Source organism: Clupea harengus, chromosome 14, assembly GCF_900700415.2.
Source record: "Clupea harengus chromosome 14, Ch_v2.0.2, whole genome shotgun sequence".
Taxonomy (NCBI): domain Eukaryota; kingdom Metazoa; phylum Chordata; class Actinopteri; order Clupeiformes; family Clupeidae; genus Clupea; species Clupea harengus.
This window is the reverse complement of record NC_045165.1, coordinates 22,522,819-22,543,990: the sequence shown is the minus strand read 5'-3', so window position 1 is coordinate 22,543,990 and position 21,172 is coordinate 22,522,819. Positions and strand designations below refer to the sequence as shown.

Genomic DNA, 21,172 nt, shown 5'->3' with positions numbered 1-21,172 from the left:
GTCCAAGGTGTTAGAGAAGGTAGTTGCTTCTCAACTTCAGGACCACCTCAAACACAACAACTTGTTTGAAAAATTTCAATCAGGATTTCGTTCAGCCCACAGCACTGAAACAGCTTTGCTCAGGGTGACGAATGACCTGCTGATGACAGCCGATGCAGGATCACCCTCACTCCTCATCCTCCTGGACCTGACTGCTGCATTTGACACAGTGGACCACACTATCCTCCTAGAGCGCCTCCACACCACCATTGGACTATCAGACTCTGCACTCAAGTTGTTTCAGTCCTACCTTTTCTGGCAGAACTGAATATGTCTCACTGGGAAGATGCAAGTCCAGACAGCTCCCTGTCTCCTATGGTGTTCCTTTTATCATCTAAGAAACATCTCCAAACTCCGCCCCACTTTAACCCTATCAGATGCAGAGAAGCTTGTCCACGCCTTTATCTCCTCAAGACTGGACTATTGTAATTCACTTTTCTATGGAATCACTGGCAAGCTGCAATATATCCAAAACAGCGCTGCCAGGATCCTGATGAAGGTCCGGAAATATGAGCACATAACACCAATATTACACTCACTACACTGGCTCCCTGTCTCTTTCCGGATTGACTACAAAGTCCTTATACTCACGCATACATGCATACATGGGCATGCACCTCCCTACCTGCAAGAATTAATTACTCCCCAAACCTCCACCTGCACCCTCAGGTCTTCAAACAGCTCGCTCCTCCGCGTCCCCAAAACCAAGCTCCGCACCATGGGCGACCGGGCCTTTTGCCCGGCAGCGCCACGCTTATGGAACAGCCTCCCTGACCACCTAAGGGCAACGCAGACGCTGGACTCCTTTAAAGCTGGACTAAAAACATTTTTATTCAGGAAGGCATTTCTGGCCTTGTGTTAAATCTTATGTTTAAATTTGTATTTTATTGTATTATTATAGTTTCAAATCAAATGAATTATTATTATTATTAGTAGTAAACCATGAGATACTTTTTGGCAAACTGGACTCCCTGGGATTTGATAATGTCTCCCTCAGATGGTTGAAAAACTACTTCACGGGTAGAACACAATGTATAGATGTTGCAGGCCTTACATCTGAGGCCCTAGTAATTCATTCTGGTGTCCCTCAGGGGTCTATTTTAGGCCCGGTATTGTTCTCACTTTACATTAATAATATCTGTGACCATCTAGAACAGGGGTTTTCAACCGGGAGTCCGCGGCAGCATCGCAGGGGGTCCGCGACATGATGAGCCTATGTTTATCAGTTCACCATTGATTTTTTTTTTAAATTTATAAATTCGCTTTGATATTTCAACACATTTCCAGATTACTCTTGAATATCGTGAAAAATAAAACAAGCTGATGTTGAAAATTATGATTGTAAAACAGTGCCGTGGTGGTCATAGAGCAGAATTGCAGCTACAATTGTAGCCTATTGGGCCTGTGTGCAGGGATGGGGATCATGTAAGGTCAAGCATCATGAAGGCCAGGGTGCAGGTGCAGGCCAGTGGAAAGTAACAAGCAGTCAGGAGGGGGGTCACTCACTCACACCCACCCACCCACACACATACACAGACACATACACACACATAAACACATACACACACATAAAGACATACACACATACACTCACACACACACACACACACACACACACTCGCACATAAGCACACACACAAGATGATGGTAGTCAAGGTCAGACCAGGCCTCCAAAAAAGTGATACCAAGCAAATTGGCAGGAGGGTCCATCTCCCTCAAAGCAAAAGTTCCCTTGCAACAGGTGAGCGAGAATATTCTGAGTGGCCAAAAGCGTAGATAAAATATGAGGAGATATAAGGGAATATTCTGATTGGGTCAGTTTAGATAGAGGTTGAAGATCGTGACTTGCAGAAAGTGACGAATTATGAGTATAAAAAGTCAATGCATTGGGTGTTTTAGTTAGAGCTGCTCCATGGACCACCACTCTCGTTTTGGATGAAATGTCTGCAAGGATGGAATACAACTTCAGTTTATCGCACTCTGGACTTCTGACTCTGATTGAAAATGTACTTTATGATTTGGAAACAGTTGTTAATTCGCTACAACACTGATAATAATATAAAGGAGATTCACGCTGACAGAATGTAGCCTTGCACCTATCCAGTCTATGGTAGCCTGTGCTTTGCTAATGTTAATGCATTGCGTCCCTAACGTCACGCCATACGCATATTATTCATAACGTACAGTCTCGCGCGCAAAGTTGACAAGCATCTGCATGACCTACGTGTACTTTTGAAGTTTAGTCGAAAAAGTAATACTTTTGGTGAAGGACTGAAGTTATCTACTGTCCTTAGCTAACATTTCGTTCTAACGTCGAGTTAGCTGGTCAGAAGCACCAATGGATCGGTTTTTAGTGAGGAGAGTGACAGAGGGACAGGATGCCACGACAGAGGGACAGGCTTCCAACAAAGCTACACGTTCAAAGGATACAGGGAAACAAAGTCAAAAAAGAAAAAGAAAAAGAAAACACAATGAGGAATACATCAAATACGGATTTACAGTGACGACATACTGAGCAGGAGAGGAGGTACCAATGTGTTTCGTGTGTTCAAAATTACTGTCAACTGAAGCCATAAAGCCGTCGAAACTATTGCGGCATATGCAGACGCATCACGTTTTCTTGAATGCCAAGCCTATTGAGTACATGCAACAGATGTTGCGTGATTTTCATATGACTTAAGTTCTGGATAAGTTGCCAGACAGAATTTCCAGAGCTTGCTGCAAATGCAATGAGGTGTCTTTTGCCCTTTCAAATACCTGTGTGGGAGCGGTTTTTCTACACTGGTGTACTTGAAGAATAAGTACAGGGCAAAGCTTGAATCAGAGAATGATATGAGACTGTCGCTATCTACCATTTAGCCACGAATAGACCGGCTGTGTGGACTTCACCATGCCCAGATACTACACTGACAGGTCTCCCCTCTCTCCACACACACGCGCACACACGCACGCACGCACACAAACACACGCACGCGCGCGCAGGCACATCAGTGGGCCGTGGATTACTTTCTAGTCAGAATGGTGGTCCCTGGGACAAAACCAGTTGAAAACCCCTGATCTAGAACATTGCAAAGTCCATTTTTATGCTGATGATACCATTTTGTATGCCTCAGCGCCCTCTATAGATCAAGCAGTTTCAAACGTTCAACTTGCTTTTGATAGTGTACAGGATTCCCTAAAGTCCCTCAAATTGATGCTGAATGAATCTAAGACTAAATTCATGATTTTCTCCAATGGTAGAAATAATGTTCCCCCCACCCATAGGATATGCACCCGTTCTGGGACTAATATTGAGCAAGTTCCTTGCTATAAATACCTAGGTATCTGGCTAGATGATAGGCTGTCATTTAAATCACTCTTTATAGAATAAGATCTTGTTTTACCTTTGAAAACCGAATGGAAATAGTGCAATCAACAATTTTGTCAGTTCTTGACTATGGTGACATTGTTTACATGTATGCTGCACCCTCTACCTTAAAACTCCTGGACTCTGTTTACCATAGTGCTATTCGCTTTGTTACAGGAGACGCTTTCAGGACCCACCACTGTAACTTATACAAGAATGTTGGTTGGTCCCCTCTAGCAGACAGGAGGGAAAAACACTGTATTGTATTTGTTTATAAAGCCTTAGTGGGAAAACTGCCTAATTATCTCGTGTCACTTTTTAAATTAAAATCCATCTGTCATAACACACGGTCACAGAGCCTCATCTCCCTTGAAATCCCCCTTACAAAAACTAATATAGGTAAAATAGCTTTTAAGTTCTTTGCTTCCCATAAATGGAACACTGTTCAAGTGGATTTGAAACTAACCAAGTATTTGTCTGTCAACCAATTTAAGAGCCTTTTAGATGCTGAGGATGTGCCTCAATGCTGTTGTTTTTAATTATTCTCTGATTTTATTTTTTTACTTTGTTATTTTTTTTTATACTTAATTTCTAAGTTGTTTAATTTGTTTTGTTTATTTATTTAGTCTGTTTTGTTTTGTTATGGTTTGTTTATTTATTGTTCTTCTGTATTATGTAGCCTCAATCAGGGCATTACTGCAAAAGAGCCCTGTGCTCAGTCAATTCTCCCTGAATAAATAATGATGATGATGATGATGATGATGATGATGATAAGTGTCTATTCTTTATGTTCCCAGGTGCGGTTTTCAGCCCTGCTGATGGTGCTGGAGCTTGCTGGGAGACTGAAGGAGAACTACATGGTCCTGCTGCCTGAAACCATCCCCTTCCTGGCCGAACTCATGTAGGGTAAGAACCTTTCCGAAACACAGTGTCTGTTATCATCTTAATATACTTGTGAATTGGTTAATATAAGTCTTATGTTTTGATCTACTAGATGAATGTGAGGAAGTGGAGCACCAGGTACAGAAAGTAATCAATGAAATGGAGAACATCCTGGGAGAGCCACTGCAGAGCTACTTCTAAAGGACCACTAGAGGGCACCAAACACTCATCTAGATCACTTCTTCAGAACAGGCTTGAATGCCTGCCAGTCCACATAAGACTAAAGGACTGAAACTCAATGAGGAACCTCAAAGCTAAATTATAGAAAGGTGTGCCTTGATGATAAAAGTTGAAAAGTGAGACTGTTGTATTGGTCACTGTGTCTTGATAATAAAAGATTAAATGTGTTTTGTCTTCACACTCAAGTAATACAATTTGTTTATTTTTACGTCGTTGTGTTATCCCAATAAAATTAAAGAGTGGAGACACCCATTTGTTACAATTGCAAACAAGTGTCTAAAGGCCTGAATCCACGATTCCGTTTACTATACGTGCGTCAATTCATATTCACCCGCTTCTTCAAAGAGGTTCGTGGCTCTAATGAATTGCCCTTCTGCAGCGCTAGTGCGCCTGCTCCCCAAAGATAACACGTGTTTCCTGGCCATGCGTCTCTCTGAATACGCAGACGTACGCAGCGCTTCAATAATGGCGGCCGATGGAGGGTTCTCGTCGCAGATGCTACCCTGCGTTTTCTCTCCTAAATCACATCAATACCTGGCACTGTGTGCACAGGATGGTCGACTTCGTATTTGGAACACAGACAGCAAAACCCTGCACCAGGAATATGTGCCTTCTGCCCACTTGAGTGCCACTTGTACCTGCATAGCTTGGGGACCATGTCGGACGGCTAAGGTATGTGGGGGCTAAGACAGAGCAGTTTCCATAGAGTTAGTGAACATGGGCTGGTGGCCTAGTCAAGCACGCTGTAGTTTTAAGTTTGTACCATCCCTGTCATATATCCTAATCGGTCATATACGCTTGGACCAAATGAGCTGCTCTTGTAATACTACTTGAAATGCTTCGCGTTCACTGTCTTTAAATCCGAAGTCTTAAAGCAGCCCACATGATTTTCTGTTAGCAACTAGCTACCTAGCAGCACTGAAGTTACCTCCAGTAGGACGCACATGTCCGCCGCACATGTTCGTGCTTAAAATGGCTACATGAGGATTTCTACGTAAAATTAATATTAGTTGTATATTATATAGTTCGGCCAGATTATATAGAGAGTAGCTGTTTCCTTAGTCTTAACGTTCAGTTTTGCTCGTGATGTTTTGATGATAAGAGTTTAATTCACATGGAAGGTGCTAATGTTAGCCAACTAGCTTTCTTTCTGAGAGAAAAGTTGGAAATGTGAGCACGTTTATAGCTTCCTTGCCAATAACTTTAACATATACAGTGTGTCTTTGTTATAATAGTATTTGCTTAGCTGTCATATTTTGTGCATGGTTACGGTTAAATTGACCCCTGGCTTCGTGAACTAAGAATCAACTTAATGTTAAGGCGTTAGCCTGGATAGCTACCAAGCAAATTTAATTTTATTATGGTGGTAAATTGATAGCTAGCGAGAAATAGTCGTATTAGTGTCAATTTGCTCTGATTTGTCATTTGAAGTGCTGCGCATTCTTGTTGTTAACATTGCAATGCGAGTTGTCACTGTAGTACAATCGAAGAGAGATTTTGTAACGTTAGTCATTACGTCAACAGGTGCGACCACTTGAATGAAATGTGTTCAGGATAGCAATATCAGCAGTCTAAGCAAAGGCTGTTGTTCACAGTGACACTCTATTTAGAACCGCTTTCGGGAATGTTGTGAAAGTGGCATACCTGAGTGTTCCACGTTGAACAGACAAGTAGTCAATTAGGGGCAGGCCTGTATTCTGGATGTTCATTGGAAATTGAAAGTAGTGAAGAACCATTAATAATCACAGAACGTTACATAACATACAATATGATATGAATGACTGATCTGATTTCTTTTTTAGATTGGAAACATAGTATCCAACATCTTAAAATGTTCTAGATTGGGAAGGCCTAATGTAGATCAATAGTCGAAGCTTGTCTGGAAAAAAAGTTACCATTTTGGCAGAAGCTTCTGCTAAGAACTGGTCATATAACATTATTTAGCCTTAGAATCTGAGAGCTGTTTCTCAATGACTTATGCTTCTTTGTGTGCATGGTCCTAGGAGGGGCCTCAGAGGAAAAAGAGGAAATCTGAGGCAGGGCAGTCAGTGGAGACCACAGATCTGCTGGCACTGGGTACGGCAGCGGGCAGCATCCTCATCTACAGCACAGTCAAAGGGGCCCTGCAGTGCACACTGGTAAGACATCCAAGTAATCCTCAATAAACTTTTTAACAAATGTTCATTACAGCAACTTGCATTGCTAAGCACTGATTACCGGCATGTTATGAGAGTTGTACCAATGTCTCCCTAAAGCCTAAAAGCCACCTCCCTTTATTTTGTCACTAAAACTATCGCTTGTGCACATTGTGTAGTAGATGACGTGAATGGTTTGCCATAGAGCACTCTGCATTTGTGCTACATCTGGATACATGCATCATACACTCCCAGTGTGGAGAGTAGGCCAGTCACATATGCTAAGATATATGTGTTTGAAAAGGGAATTAAGTGAATGAAAAAAATAAACTTTTGATAGAAAAATGCGTAGGACCATTTGCGTCCAGTTCATAGCATACCTGTGCCAATGAACACACATATCAGCTGAACCAACCAGATGATATGTGTGTTCATTGGTGCAGGTATGCTATGGACTGGAAGCAAATGGTCCTATGCATTTTTCTATCAAGTTTTTTAATATACCGTAAGTGTATTTGTGTGCTGAACTGGTCTGCACTTTCTGCGTCAGGATGGGGGTCATAGTGGTGCAGTGAACACCGTGCAGTGGCATCTGGAGGAGAATGTGCTCTACAGTGGCTCAGATGACACACACATTGCGGAGTGGGACCTGCAAACAGGCAAAATGCGCTGGTAGGTATCGTTGTTACCATCATTCATTGAATGTGGGGGGTGGGGGTGGCTGCTGTCTGTGTCATATGTCTGTTCACTTGCTTTATTCTCCTTCGTGCCTGGTTTTGACTAGACAGATTTGGGTTGCTTTGCAGGAATCTGGGTATTAAAATATCAATGTTAACATTAAAGGAATTATGAAGCTTTGTATATTAGTTTCATGCTTTATTGTAAAAATAATGTGTTGAGACTAAATTGAAGACATTTTATCAGTAGGAACTCATCAGTTGACCATTGCTAGGTTTACTGCTCATTGATCATCTTTGTCTGGGTTTGTACAGTAAATGGAAGGCAGATCGTAACGCAGTGACAAGTTTGTGTGTGAGTCCCGATGGGAAGCTCCTTCTCTCTGCCGGCATGACGATCAAAATGTGGGACTTGGAGACCAAGGAGGTGTATAGGGTGAGTGTTTTCAAGCTTCAAGCCCCTAGGAATTCCAGTTACAAATGTATGACTTTGGAGGTAAAAGCAGCCTTTTAATTGACATTTGCCTTTTTTTGGTTCACAGAAGTTCACCGGTCACTCCACCATGGTTACGACCCTGTGCTTCGCCACCACCCGTCCACCTGACAGCAATGGACTCTACTTCCTCTCTGGGGCGGCTCACGATCGACTCCTCAGTGTGTGGTAGGTTCACTGTCCATGGGAAATTGGCACAGTCCACAGAACAATGGCTCACAAAGTTTGGGATCTGCTTATGGTGCTTACTGAGGCGAAGAGTCGTCTCAATTTCGATTTTGTAGTAAAGAGTTGTTGCGTCTTCTAGGCAAGTGCGTTCAGATGGGAAGGATAAGAACGCTGTGGTGTCGTTCACACTGACAGACGAGCCTCAGCACATTGACCTTCTCAAGTCAGACAGCAAGGAAGAGGTGAGTTTCAGGCCAAGTCAAGAACTGCCACTCAAGAGGCCAGTAGGGCACAACACCAAGATGGCAAAGTGTCAAAGTAATTCTCCTTGTTTCAATTGTCTAAAAATGAAACCGAAAATCAATTCCTTCTTTTTACAGGCGGTGCGGTTAGCCGTGGTATGCAAGGACGGACAGCTGCATCTTTTTGAGCACTTTCTCAATGGGTAAGTTTAATCAGTTGCATTGAGAATTACTTCTCCTTGACATTTCCTTCCTTCCACAAACACTCTTTTATTTATTTGTCACTCCGTTGCTCATGTCTCCTTGCCTTCCCCTCACTCACACAGGCCCTGTAAGAAGCCCCTTACCCCAGTCTGCTCCGTGCAGGTGTCCAGTGTGGGGGGTAAATCTGGTGACGGTGACACGCCAGTGCCTGTGCCCTTGCTGGCCGCTGCCCTCAACAAAGAAAAGCAGAGCGTGCTGCTGGCATATGGCAACCACCTGCAGCCCGTCATTGAGAACACTGTAAGCATTTAGGATCTTGGTTGTCTGTTGTCCATGCTTTTTTTGCAAGATCACTGATTTATCTAATAGTATGCTGTCACAACGTGTAGTATGGACTGATTGGGCTTTTTGGAAATGCATGCTAAGATAGCTCTGGACTTGGGAGGGCTATAAACGTATTTTCTTATCCGTCCTCTATGAGGTTATGGTCAGATTATCTACTTCATTCAGATGTAGATTTTTTTGTTTGTATGAAATGATTCACTTTCAACCAAATTCAGTAGGTTAGAAACAGAAGGTAGTGATGTGGGCAGTAGCGATATGATGTATCTGTCCTGTGTATTCCTCCAGCCTGTGAACACAGCAGAAAGACACGTATGTCTGATCCGGGACATACAGGCAACATTGTCCCTCTCCGTAGATACAGCCGTGTCCCTGGTAAGTCTAACCTTCCTTTTGATGAAGTAATTGTTAATCGTTTTAGCTACATGCTTGCATGCCCCCATGCTTACATAAACCAAATGTCTATAATCTGATGGTTGAGTTATAACAAATAAATTAAAAAAATCTAACTTTAACTAGATTAAACTTCAAGACATACTACTTTGTGAGGATTTAAACATAGCTACTTCTTATTTACTGTTAGGTTTCATGAGATGTGCCATTTTTGAACCAACAGTGTTTAATCGGTTCTTCTGCCTGCCTGTGGTGGTGGTAGTATACCTGATTAAAAAGTTCACAGCATAGGGTCAGGAGTTCAGTACTGAATTCACTGATAGATCAGACACAACAAGGACTACTTTAAATGCCTGTATTTGTAAATATGGCTGGTTTCTGTGACCTGTGTTTATGTATTCAAATTGTGTTTGTGTGTGCTGCTGTATGAACATGAGCAAAAAAGACGTGTGTGTGTGTGTGTGTGTGTGTGTGTGTGTGTGTGTGTGTCTGTCTGAGTGAATTGGGGGGGGGGGGGCTACTGCAAGTGTATGTATGAAAAGGAAAGATGGACAGTGTGTGGTAGTAAGAGTGAGTCAAGTGTCAATGCTTTTGTGTATGAAGTAGGTGCTTAAGCAAGAATATGTAATTGATACTATGCCTAGTATTAGTTCAGAAGTGCGTGGTTTTGACATGTTCATATCTTCTTAAAATATTTCTTCATGTATGGGTGTGTCATACACTTCAAACAGTTTATTTTAACTATGTAAGGATTCATCTTACAGTAGGCAGTAGTACCCTGGGACTAAATTGAGTGTAGGATGACTGCCTAACTTGGAAAAGTACACAATGTAATGATCGGTGTCAATGAATTTGACTTGACCAGATGTATGTGTATTGTTATAAATATGTGTTTGTTTGTTTCAGGTGAAAACCCCAATAGTCAATGAGAAGAAAATGAAAGTGTTGGTGCCTGGTCTGCCGGGACACCAGGCACCACCCAAAGCAGCCAATCAAAGCGGCCAACCAGAAAAAAGGAAGAAGGGCGCCCGGACTGAGGTATGTCATAGGATTGACGAGCATTTTTGGTCATTCACATCATGGCTAATGCAACTAGCATTCTTCTCTGCGTGTGTCTAACTGTCTCCAACCCTCCAGATGTCCATAGAGGAGCGCCTGGAGCAGGTGGAGCTCTCCACTTTAGGAAAGGGAGGGGAGAAGGGGATCTCCACCCTTCAGACAGACAGTTATGCTGTGCTGCTGGTGCAAGGACTGGAGAGTAAAGATAAAAGCATCCTCAACGTGAGTCCTGTTTATTGGCCACGCCTATACGTCGTTGTATCTTCTAATTTATCTGTCTATGCTGAGATTTCTTTGGCTCATTAGCAGCCTTCATATCATTGCCCTGAGTAAGTATGACCTTGATGTTCTAACTGTAGAAGATGCTGACTGGAAATTTTTTCTACATTTTACAGCGAATATTCCAGACTCGCAAGGAAATGTTGATTAGGAATACAGTTTCACGAGTACCCCTTCCAGCTATCTTGCCATTATTGGAGGAGGTAAGTGGACCTCTTTTGTTTTTGTTTGGTGTTCTGCTCTTTATGTTTATGGTCTGCTAGGGATGTTAAGCCATTTGCATTTTTTTTATTTGAATAGGTTTTATGTAGTTTCCACTGACATAGGATTATAGCTTCTGTCTCCTTTATTGTATTGGATAGAGGGTTTTACCTTTTAATACACTTCTGCATATCAAGATGTTAATGAACCAATTCTCTGGACTCCCCAGCTTTCCACAAGGATACAAGGACATCCAAACACGTGAGTCAACCATACTAGTCATTCTTTTTCACAGAATAGCAAATGAAATTGTTAAGTCCCTTCATTCATTCACTTTCTGTTTGTGTACCCCTCAGAGCTCACATGGCAGTAGATTGGCTAAAGGCAGTGTTGACGCTACACACATCCTACCTGTCAGCAGTAAGTACAGTGGTTAATCAAGGATATTAATTGTGTACTAGTGTTAAAATGTGATTTATCAACTGTGTTTGTTATTCTCTAATGGTTTTTTGTCTTTCAATTGCAGCTACCAGATTTGGTGTCTCAACTTGGAAGGCTGTATCATTTGATTGAGAGCAGAGTGAAGGGATACCAACAGCTAATGAGGCTCCATGGCAAGCTATACTTGCTAATGACCCAGGTACACAGAATGTTTTGAATCGTTTAATGGTAGACATGTTCAAATCTATTAATGACAGAAGGTGCAGTGAGGGTGTTGATATTTAACAGATGTATTAAGGTCTCAAGACGCGTTGCTTTTAGTGAATCAGTGTAAAGTGTCAGTAAAAAAAAAACGTAGTCTTACTTAGCTGTGAGTACACTAAAATGCCTACAGCGTAGTACTTAACAAGACAACAAGCAAGATGACGAATTAGTTTGGAGCTTCTGTCTCAACTATTCTGTATCTGTCCACCAGGCGGCGACTAGCAACCGTGCCCATAAAATAAATGAGCTGGACCACACAGCCAAACTTGTGTATGAGGAAGGTGAGTGCCAAGTTCATTTTTTTTCTTTCTTTACAGTTCATTATTCCCTAAATGTTGTGTGTGCTGTGACGTATGAATTGATTAGTACATTTATAGGTTATTTTCAGTGTTACTATATGGCTAAGTATCAGCATTTTATCTTGCCACTGTCATCCAGTTTATCTAGCAGTGATGTTCCTGAAGCATTCTAAACCTATCAAAGTGCTGGGTAATAACTATGCATTATCTTGACAAACTACTAAAGGGAGAAAATGCCCCTCTTCTTAGAAGGCTTTTCACTAAGAGGAGCAAAGAAATTATGTTACATGGTAGTATTGTGAGAACTACGCTTAAGTAACCACATTATACCAAGTAGACAGCCAAAGTAACCAGTTTAGAACTGAAAGGTTCTCTTGCCGTATGATATTTGCTGTATCACTGCTGGGTTTTATTATATCTGTACAGTGTGTTATGTGGCTCACTGAGATACAGTTAAATTAAAAAGAATGGACTGAACTAGGTAACATACCCAACCTAGCTAGTCAGAAAGTTATTAAATGGTGATTGTAGTGTTCTGCCTCTCCAACAGATTTGCACAAAGTAGGCAAAGTCATGTTGGTTAAGACCTCTATGCCATAACTCCCTTCGAGAAAGAGAATGGCATGTTTATCATAACAGAGCACTGTTGAGCTTGATAAACATGAGCTTCTCAAACTCTACATCTGAGAGCCTGGCATTATCTGGATACGTAGCAGGCGAAGGAAGAGCAGGGATGGCCTGGTGCCAAAGCGCCAGCTGTGCCAACTGAGGGAATCGGTGCTGGTTGCCCCGCCAGTAAACCAGGGGGTCGTGGTGGTAAGGGATACAGGGCTCAAGCAGATAGGTCTCCACCTCATCCTGAGTATCAGGCTGGTTTTCCTGAGGTTCGTCCTCAAAGAAGGGGAAGAGGCTTCTCCTCTTGGCCTGGGTCTGTGGGTTGATGGCTGCGTCCTCAGTGCCCTGGGTGTTCCTCTCTGCACCACCGGTGAGAGCCAGTAGGTCTTGCCGCATTTGTAGTGCCCTGTCTCCTTCACACCACCGCAGCTTCAGCCGAGGGTCTAAGGCTGTCGCCCGCCGGTAGCACCATCTGTGCTCAAAAGGAGACAGCCACTTTTCCAGCGCCACCTCCAGAGCCACCGCCAGCTTATGGTTCTCCTCAGTTGGTGAGCTGAGGTGCCTCCTGATACCTTGGATAGAGGGGATGACCAGGCTGGCTGGGACCACTCTCTCCTTTCTGAGGCGATCGGTGATCTCCTCAAAGGGCTGCAGAGTGTGGACAAAGTCCTCCAGCAAGGTTCTTTCAAATGAACTCAAATTCAAGCTATTAGCATTTGTATGCTGGGTTTGTCTGTCCTTGGTCTGACCAAGGATGCGCTTTACCTCTTTAAGCTGACTGCTCCAGTCTGAGGGTAGTTGGATGTTGCTGTTATGTACTTGTGGAGCGTTGGCGTTAACTTGGGCCAAGGCATTAGCGGTAGCTTGTGACGTTGCCTGCGAACCGTCCCGAACAACTAGCTGGAGTGCCTGAGAGAAGGATAGCCCAGACTGAATGTTGAGTGGCCCCCTCACAGTTCCCGGTGTAGATCCTCTGACCGCTCTCTCAAATTCAGCATCACCATTGTCCTCCATCTTCAGTGTTCTCACTGTGCCATTTCCATCTCTCTCCATTTGCTGACACCCAGGGAGGTGGGTTAGACCTTGTGCCGGACTGTCACTCAGTAAGATGATCGCCTCTCTTGAAATGCCGTACTGCGTTAGCACGTTGTTAATCTCCTCAGTGATAGTGGTTCTCATCTGTTGTCCACGTGTACGCTTACAGGAGAACATGACCGATTTCAAGGCATAGTTGGTGACTAGGTGGCCTATGATGGTCATACAGGTGAATTCTGTTGCCGTCAAAACATCCACAGTCAAACAAACACTCTGGGCTTGGTTGGACAGAGTCTTCAGTTTGTCTTGTAGAAAGCTTGTCTGCTGATCCAGCAGCGTGTTCACAAAATAGTCCTTATCAGGCACGTTGTAGTTGGGCTGAATCTCCTGTATGAAGGCAAGGAAGAACGGACTTTGCACAATGGAAACGGGTAGTTGCTCTCCAGCGATGAGGTTGACCAATGCCTGATTGCCAAGGATCTGACTGGGATCGTCGCTATTCCATTTGTGCGGTGATTGTGGTTGGCTACATGTGGTTGGTGTGCTAGGCCATTGTTCACTGACACTTGAGGAAGGACCCAATGGTATAGAGGCATGCTTCCTCTTAAGAATTGAAAAATAATTATTATTAAGTGTTATTACATTAGGTATTTGCTTATACTTAAAATGATAGAATATGTATGTTATTGAGTTAAGTCATTTGCAAAACGCCAAAATAGACTCACTAGATTCTTTAAAGTAGAAGAGAAATTTGTCTAACTAGTTAAAAACACCAAATTCTCCCTTTGCATGACAAAATCATGTATTTGCATAGTTAAACATAAAGCTATACACTGTTGAAGGCAAAAGGAATATGAAAACTGAATGTGGCATGGTTTTGAACTCTTGCTATCTGAATACATTTAGATGTACATATAAAAGTATATATTTTAGATGTATATATTGGTCTTCATGTATGAACTTAAGATGTGACCGACTGTTTCTAGAAAGGGTAAGCACAGTGAGTTTGACAGGAATAGAGCAGGGTATGATCTTACCTTCATGTGATTGAGCAGGTTGCTGGTGGCTTTTCTATTGAAACTCATCTCCAGGGGACAGTATTTACAGCGAGCCTTGCACACCAGCTCTTTGTTGTCTGGAATGTAAAAATGGTCAAAGACCACAGAGACTTTGCGCTTGGACATGGTCCTCTTCTCTCGCTGCTGCTAGGCTGTATCAGAACATGCTTCTGTTCAAGTAAACAGTCAACCGGAAACAGGCACCCTCCCCCAGTGCTTACTTTGATTGGTTGCCTGAGAAGACAGACATCTTATAAAGCCATTCATGTCGCTGTGCTGCACTGGCTTGTTGGCAAGTGCGTCATCTCCAAATGCAAATAGTCTGCAGAGAGATTCAAATGCAAATGGATCGGTTCCCCCCCCCCCCCCCCCCCCATCACATTGAAATGCAAATCAGAAAGCTCTCCAACGCAAGGGCCTTTGTGAAATGCATTACCCAGAGAAGAATGTTGCTGCTCTTGTATTTATGCTTTTCATCGGCCCTCTGAGGCTGAGTTTTAAAGGAGTTCTAGCTTGCAGTGCAGCACGATGTTGTTCTGACACTGTGACACCATGTTTTCCCAGACTCCTCTGATGAAGAGGGTTCAGGAGACGAAGGACTGCCTGAGAATGAATCAGAGGTAAGATATGCCATGTTAGCCCAAATATGACCAGTATGTGTTTGTAGATATATGCATGTGTTCATAGAAGGAGGGAAGTCAAATGCTCCCCACGTTCTCTAGTGTCTGAGTCACACTGATAAAACACATTTCATTATGTTTTAATTGGAGGACATGGCTGGTTGCTATACACAGTAACATTGCATTTAGAAATTACCATTTCCTCTCTTTTCTCCATAGAACTGGGAGGAGGATGAGGAAGATGGGGAAGATATGGACACAATGGAGGAGAGGCAGAATCCTGCTGACGAGGAAATGAGAGAGGATTCCAAAGCAAATGGGGACGAGTCAGACCTAGATCCAGAAAATGAGAGTGAAGAAGAATGAGTGATCAAGGAAGAGACCGAGGAATGAAAAGGACCTGAAAGATTTATATATGCTTTCGTTTAATTTCCATGTTTTGATTTTATTTTAACAAAACAACAAACAAAAAAGAGACAGTTTTATAGAATTTCAATGATGGCAGGCAACAGAGGCTCAAGAGGTTCCCTCTCATACATGACGTGTCACTTCCTAATTATGATGGGGGAAAACACCTCCCTTGAGATCTGAAGCCGCAACAGTGTCCCACAAGACTGTCTTCTGCCCCTCTTCCCTCCTCTCCTAACTGCCTGCCCAAATACTGTTACCATCGGGGATATGTGGTCAGCTTTCACATAGACGCGCGCGCACACACACACACACACACACACACACGTGCTCACACTCACCATTCTGAACCTGGGAAAGGAGTGTGGATGTGGTTGTCTATACGTCCACGTGTGATCTGTGAAATTAATGTATACAGTGCAACATTTGTATCGAGTTTCCCTGCGCTTACAACAGTTGATTTGGGATTAAAAACAGATTCTCTGAAACCATGTTTTGTAACATTATTCTTTATTCTTTTGTTCTTTTTTTCATGTTTTTCCTCCTCATGGGCTGGTAATGCTGGACAAGAGAATGTGTCTTTCATTATGAAGTGTGACGGTTTATTCGGATGGACTCCTTTTGACCTAAATGGAAAGATTAATAATATTCAATGAAAAGATTGCAAATTCTGTGAATTACTGGTTCCTTCAAATCCATTTGAGGCGAATCCTGACCATTGTACGATTTAAATAAAGTTGCCTTTGTCCTGGTTTTTGGTGGTAAATTTGGTGATTTCCATTGCTGCATCAACTAGTTGGTGTAAATGCCATAACCTTGTGTACGTGTCAGAAGAATTCAGTAACCAATCTACACTAATCTGCCTGTAGACTGATGATCAAAGCCAGTCTATCAAGGTTCAAAACGTCTGTGAGGTGATGCACACTGTTTACTTGGAAAATACCATTTACATATAAATCCTGTAAAGGTATGTATTTTATTGAACTGTTCCAAATGCTTGTCTGCCCCCTACACGACATTCATATGATTTAAAAAAAAAAAAAAAAAACCTTGAAGGTGTTGTCCGTGATTCTAATCCAGTACATTTATGTCGAACTCGGCGATTTGAAAAAAAGTGTTGATACATAGTCCTGGCTCTGTAAATGGGAAACAACCGGTGGTTCGGGCTGAGCCATACACAACACTCAATTTTTCCAGCACAGATTAGTTGTTCCAGGAGCACAAAAGGAAGAAGTATAATTTGATTGGCTGTCGAGCTCAAATATCAATTTCTTGCTAGAATCGCGGAATGAGCTTTTAAGTGTCCTTGTTGCTGTGTAATCTGGTTTGGGACGGATGCACGTTTAGCAATGCCTCAAGTTACCACAAGGGGGCATCCAGATGTTGGCGCGTACCTGTGGCTTGATTTCCTCACCTTTCACCACGTTTGCCCTGCTTGTGTTCAAGTGCGACTAGTCAACTAACTCCACCCATTCACACTCCCAGTTCCACTCCCAAGCACAAGCGGTCGATGGAAATCCACTGCATTGGAGTCTAAGAGAGCAAAAAGTTCTCACCGTGCTGGACCGCACATACTTTTGTGAGTATCTGATTTAATTTCCAAACGTTTGTGTCAGATAATTATTACATGATTCTGAAGTCAAACTAAGGAACTTCATATCAGTTAAAGTTTGTTGTGATGAAACTCAACATATTTGAGTAAAGGGACCACTGTCTTGTTACGCTTACAATGTGATGTAGCCTAGCCTATACTAATTAGTAGCATATAAAGCTATGCATTGGCAACTTCAGATCCTCCTGGAGTTAAGTTTACATTTGCTTGCCTGACAATTGGAATAACATTGCGAGGTTTTACTATATTTTTAATTGGGTTGTTATTTTATATTATATGTTAATATTATTGTTAATATCATTTTGGCAGTTTTTTTCTAATCACTTATCAGGGAGAGGTTATTAAATATTCATGGTGATAGTGGTTTTATTTCCATATGAAAGTTATTGTGTGTTTGTGTGTGTGTGTGTGTGTGTGTGTGCGTGCGTGCGTGTGTGTGTTTGTGTGTGTGTGTGCGTGCGTGTGTGTGTGTGTGTGTATGTGTGTGTTTGTGTGTGTGTGTGTGTGTGTGTGTGTGTGTGTGTGCGTGCGTGCGTGCGTGCGTGCGTGTGTTTGTGTGTGTGTGTGCGTGCGTGTGTGTGTGTGTGTGTGTATGTGTGTGTGTGTGTGTGTGTGTGTGTGTGTGTGTGTTGTCCGGCTTTAGAAGCGTATCTCTGTATAAATCGGTTTGGTGTCTTTTCCTTATCTTTCCCCTTCTTTCATTGTTTTCCCATCACCTTCTTACCTAACTTTAGGTTGCCTCCCTCAAAGGATCTTTTCTACTAGAACACAGGGTTTCATTCAAGCACCCTAAAGAACCTACTTGCAATGAACTGGTCAGCTCTACAAGGCCTCATTAGTGGGGTCAACAAATACTCTACGGCATTTGGCCGTGTTTGGCTGTCCATCGTTTTTATCTTCCGAATCATGGTATTCGTGGTCGCAGCCGAGAAGGTTTGGGGTGATGACCAGAAAGACTTCAAGTGCAACACGGCACAGCCCGGCTGCCACAATGTCTGCTACGACCACTTCTTCCCTGTGTCCCACATCCGGCTGTGGGCCTTACAGCTCATCTTTGTCACCTGCCCCTCCTTCTTGGTGATGATGCATGTGCAATATCGAGAGGAACGTGAACGAAAGAACCGTCTCAAGTACGGCGAGGACGTCAAGCGTCTCTACCTGAACACAGGCAAGAAGCGCGGAGGCCTGTGGTGGACCTACGTCCTCACCCTCGTCTTCAAGATGGCAGTAGACGCCACCTTCGTCTACCTGCTCTACCACATCTACGAGGGCTACGACTTCCCGTCGCTAATCAAGTGCTCGCAGGCGCCATGCCCTAACCTAGTGGACTGCTTCATCTCTCGGCCCACAGAGAAGCGCATCTTCACCCTCTTCATGGTGATCTCCAGCCTGGTGTGCATCATACTCTGCTTAATTGAGACCATCTACCTGGTGGGCAAGCGCTGTGTGAAGATTGGCAGCCGGATGCAATCCTCTCGGAAAATGCAGATGACGGCCTCCATGATGAATGTCAGGAACCCGAACATGTTGGTGTTGGAGCCCCTCAGTGACAAGCGGCCCAACAAAGAAGCTGTTAGTCCAGCACCATCCTACAGTGTAGCCATGTCCAAGACATGAGCTCACTCACAGTCAGAGACAGAGACACAGATGAACAAAGTCATAAATACAGGCACAGCACTCCATTTGCTCTATGTTTTTTTTATACAATCTTTAATTCTTCCGTGTAAATGCCATACCATACAGTTTCCTTTGGTTTTCATTGTACTCTCTATATATGCACTGAAACTGAAGCTCGGATCACTGGTGTGGCCAGGAATTAAATGGCCAAGGTGAAAACCAGTCCCTTCCTTCTCTACCCTACCACATTCCGTTCTTCCGTTCCGCTCCTCACTATATGTAAACCAAGTACACACCCTGTGGTACAGTTTGGTTGAAGGCAAATAAACTCTCCTTTGTAAAGAATCCATCATTTCCAGACAAGAAAACGACACAAATTGACCCTGAACATTTTTTTGCTGTGGTATTTGTTCAGTGACACACCTCTGCAATAGCAAGATTAAAACCAAACTCGTTGTGTGTTCCAGTATAAAAAAAGTGTTTGATTGCATTTATACTTGTATATCTTGTGTATAAGCAAAATACTCACTGGTGTGATTGAAGTGAGGACCAGATACAACTCAAACTGCCCTGGAGTGAATTTATTTGTGCTATGACCAAAAGAAATGCTGTCAAACCACCTTCCACATAGCCTTAACCTTTCTGCCAGTTTAATATCTCATACTGCCATGTGTTTTATGCCATGTTTGCGTGGCCACTTTTATTTTTATGAAGTGTAAATTATTCTTATTTTTTTTGTAATACTGTATTCTGAGTTGCACCTTGTTTAATGTTGTTCTGTTATATTTTGGGTGTTTTTTAAAAGTTCCTGAGGGCATAAAGGCGACTGGTTTCCCTGCTCTCTCAACTAGCAGCACTGGTAATACAAGGAACGAGAATTCCAGATCAATACGAATGCTCTTGCTTTCTAGGTTCTTGCGGTGGAGTTTTACCATGTGGACATCCAACTCCTTTTGGCAGGGAAAGCCAAATCTAAACTGAACTTTGCTTGTTTACGTACATGTTTTACATGTAAACTGTCTTTCTAAATGTGTTGTTTACAAGTTTGTGTATCCTTCAAATTCAGTCTGACATTTTCGAGTGGTTTGGTTGCGTTAACATTTCCGAAATATGAGGAAATATAAATCTGTCGATTCATGTTGATGTCAAGATGATTCATTTGAACTTGCATGATGTGTTTAGTTCTGAAAGTACGAAAATCCTAGTAATCATAGTATAGTCTATGATTCTGGCATTTGAGGCATTCTAACACCTAGTAAGACCAAAGGGCCTTTAGATCAAATAATTTGTGTTTCTTAATTTTGAGTGAGCCTTTTTTGTTTATTTGTATTAGCTTTTATTTACATGATGTGGTAAATAGATAAGAACCAGTTAAACGTCTTTAGCTATCATGTCTCCATCATCCATGCATAACACTGGAAAGAGGCGTGAAAATAAACGGCACAGATGGGTGAAACCAGACCTGCCCTTATCTGAAATATCCTTTAAAATGTCCTAAATTCATTGATAAAGTATAAGTCCATTGACAATATACTAAGTCCATTGATATTTAGAGTGAATGTCTGAGTCAATTTGTGTGTACAGGAGTGTTATTATCGTCACCTTTCATCATTAGCTTTCATCGGGGCTCACCCAGAGGAAGAATTTTTGTCCGTCAAACCCAGGGATAGGCCTGACGAGTTTTACACCTCTGTTTAATCTATACGTCAGATAAGCAACAGTGGATTCTTCTCCCCTTTTTTGCCCAAATGGTTTATGAAACAGGCTGTCCTTTGGAATAAACAGGCACATTTCAATGGCCAACCTGGCCTTTTGTATGCTGAGAATAATCGTCTTAGCTATTGGGTTACTTTCTTTGTTCATTCCTTTATTGCGCCTGTTCCACCATCCATCTCTACTATTCTGGTAAACAGGTCACCTCCACCTGTGGTCTTGTTCTCCCTCCTATAGTCCTCCTCCCGGATTCTCCTCTGCTCTGAAAGCAATGACTACAGTCTGCCTGCACCTTAAGCAAGTGCATGTGGAGACATGTGGACACTTTTTTTTAGGTGTGCCCCAAGAAACTGACGGGACAGGTTTCAACAAAGGAATCTGTGTGGAACTTTCCATGCCTTTAGTTTAAAGCAGCTGTTACTCAACAATCCCAATTGACACCTCTTGCACATAGCTAGATGTTACCATGTCATTATTCATGGGATGTGTCAACAAGCAACTTCAGTCAAGGATACAATCTTGTAATATTCCAAGGATATCAGGTACTACACAATACCTTTACATATGAATACCTCAGGGGAAGCCATTTTTGTTCTTTTAAGCAGCTGACTTGACAGCTCAGACAAGACTGATGAGCATCACAATGCCTCAAAAGCACACCATCTTTTATGTGATTGTATCTATCTATATTTATGATCTATATGTTTCCTTTTTGAGGATGTTGCACAATTGGTGTCCACACCTTAGGTATAACTCACAGTTAGTGTTTACTGAGGCTTATGTGGTGTCA

The 21,172-nt window shown here is 42.5% G+C and overlaps 2 protein-coding genes across 2 annotated transcripts; both read left to right on the top strand.

Moving 5' to 3' along the window:
* Positions 1-4,869: 4,869 nt before the first annotated feature.
* On the top strand, positions 4,870-15,498 carry wdr43 (WD repeat domain 43). The gene is made up of 18 exons (XM_012823605.3): positions 4,870-5,179; positions 6,511-6,645; positions 7,193-7,314; positions 7,635-7,755; positions 7,862-7,980; positions 8,120-8,222; positions 8,361-8,425; positions 8,549-8,726; positions 9,057-9,143; positions 10,068-10,199; positions 10,299-10,442; positions 10,616-10,702; positions 10,930-10,961; positions 11,057-11,120; positions 11,227-11,340; positions 11,617-11,686; positions 14,977-15,032; positions 15,252-15,498. The coding sequence occupies exons 1-18, from the start codon at positions 4,931-4,933 to the stop codon at positions 15,396-15,398; spliced, it is 2,025 nt and encodes a 674-aa protein (XP_012679059.3). The 5' UTR covers positions 4,870-4,930; the 3' UTR covers positions 15,399-15,498.
* Positions 15,499-16,347: 849 nt separating this feature from the next.
* On the top strand, positions 16,348-20,111 carry gjb10 (gap junction protein beta 10). The gene is made up of 2 exons (XM_031580260.2): positions 16,348-17,019; positions 17,787-20,111. The coding sequence occupies exon 2, from the start codon at positions 17,860-17,862 to the stop codon at positions 18,667-18,669; it is 810 nt and encodes a 269-aa protein (XP_031436120.1). The 5' UTR covers positions 16,348-17,019; positions 17,787-17,859; the 3' UTR covers positions 18,670-20,111.
* The last annotated feature ends 1,061 nt before the right edge of the window (positions 20,112-21,172 follow it).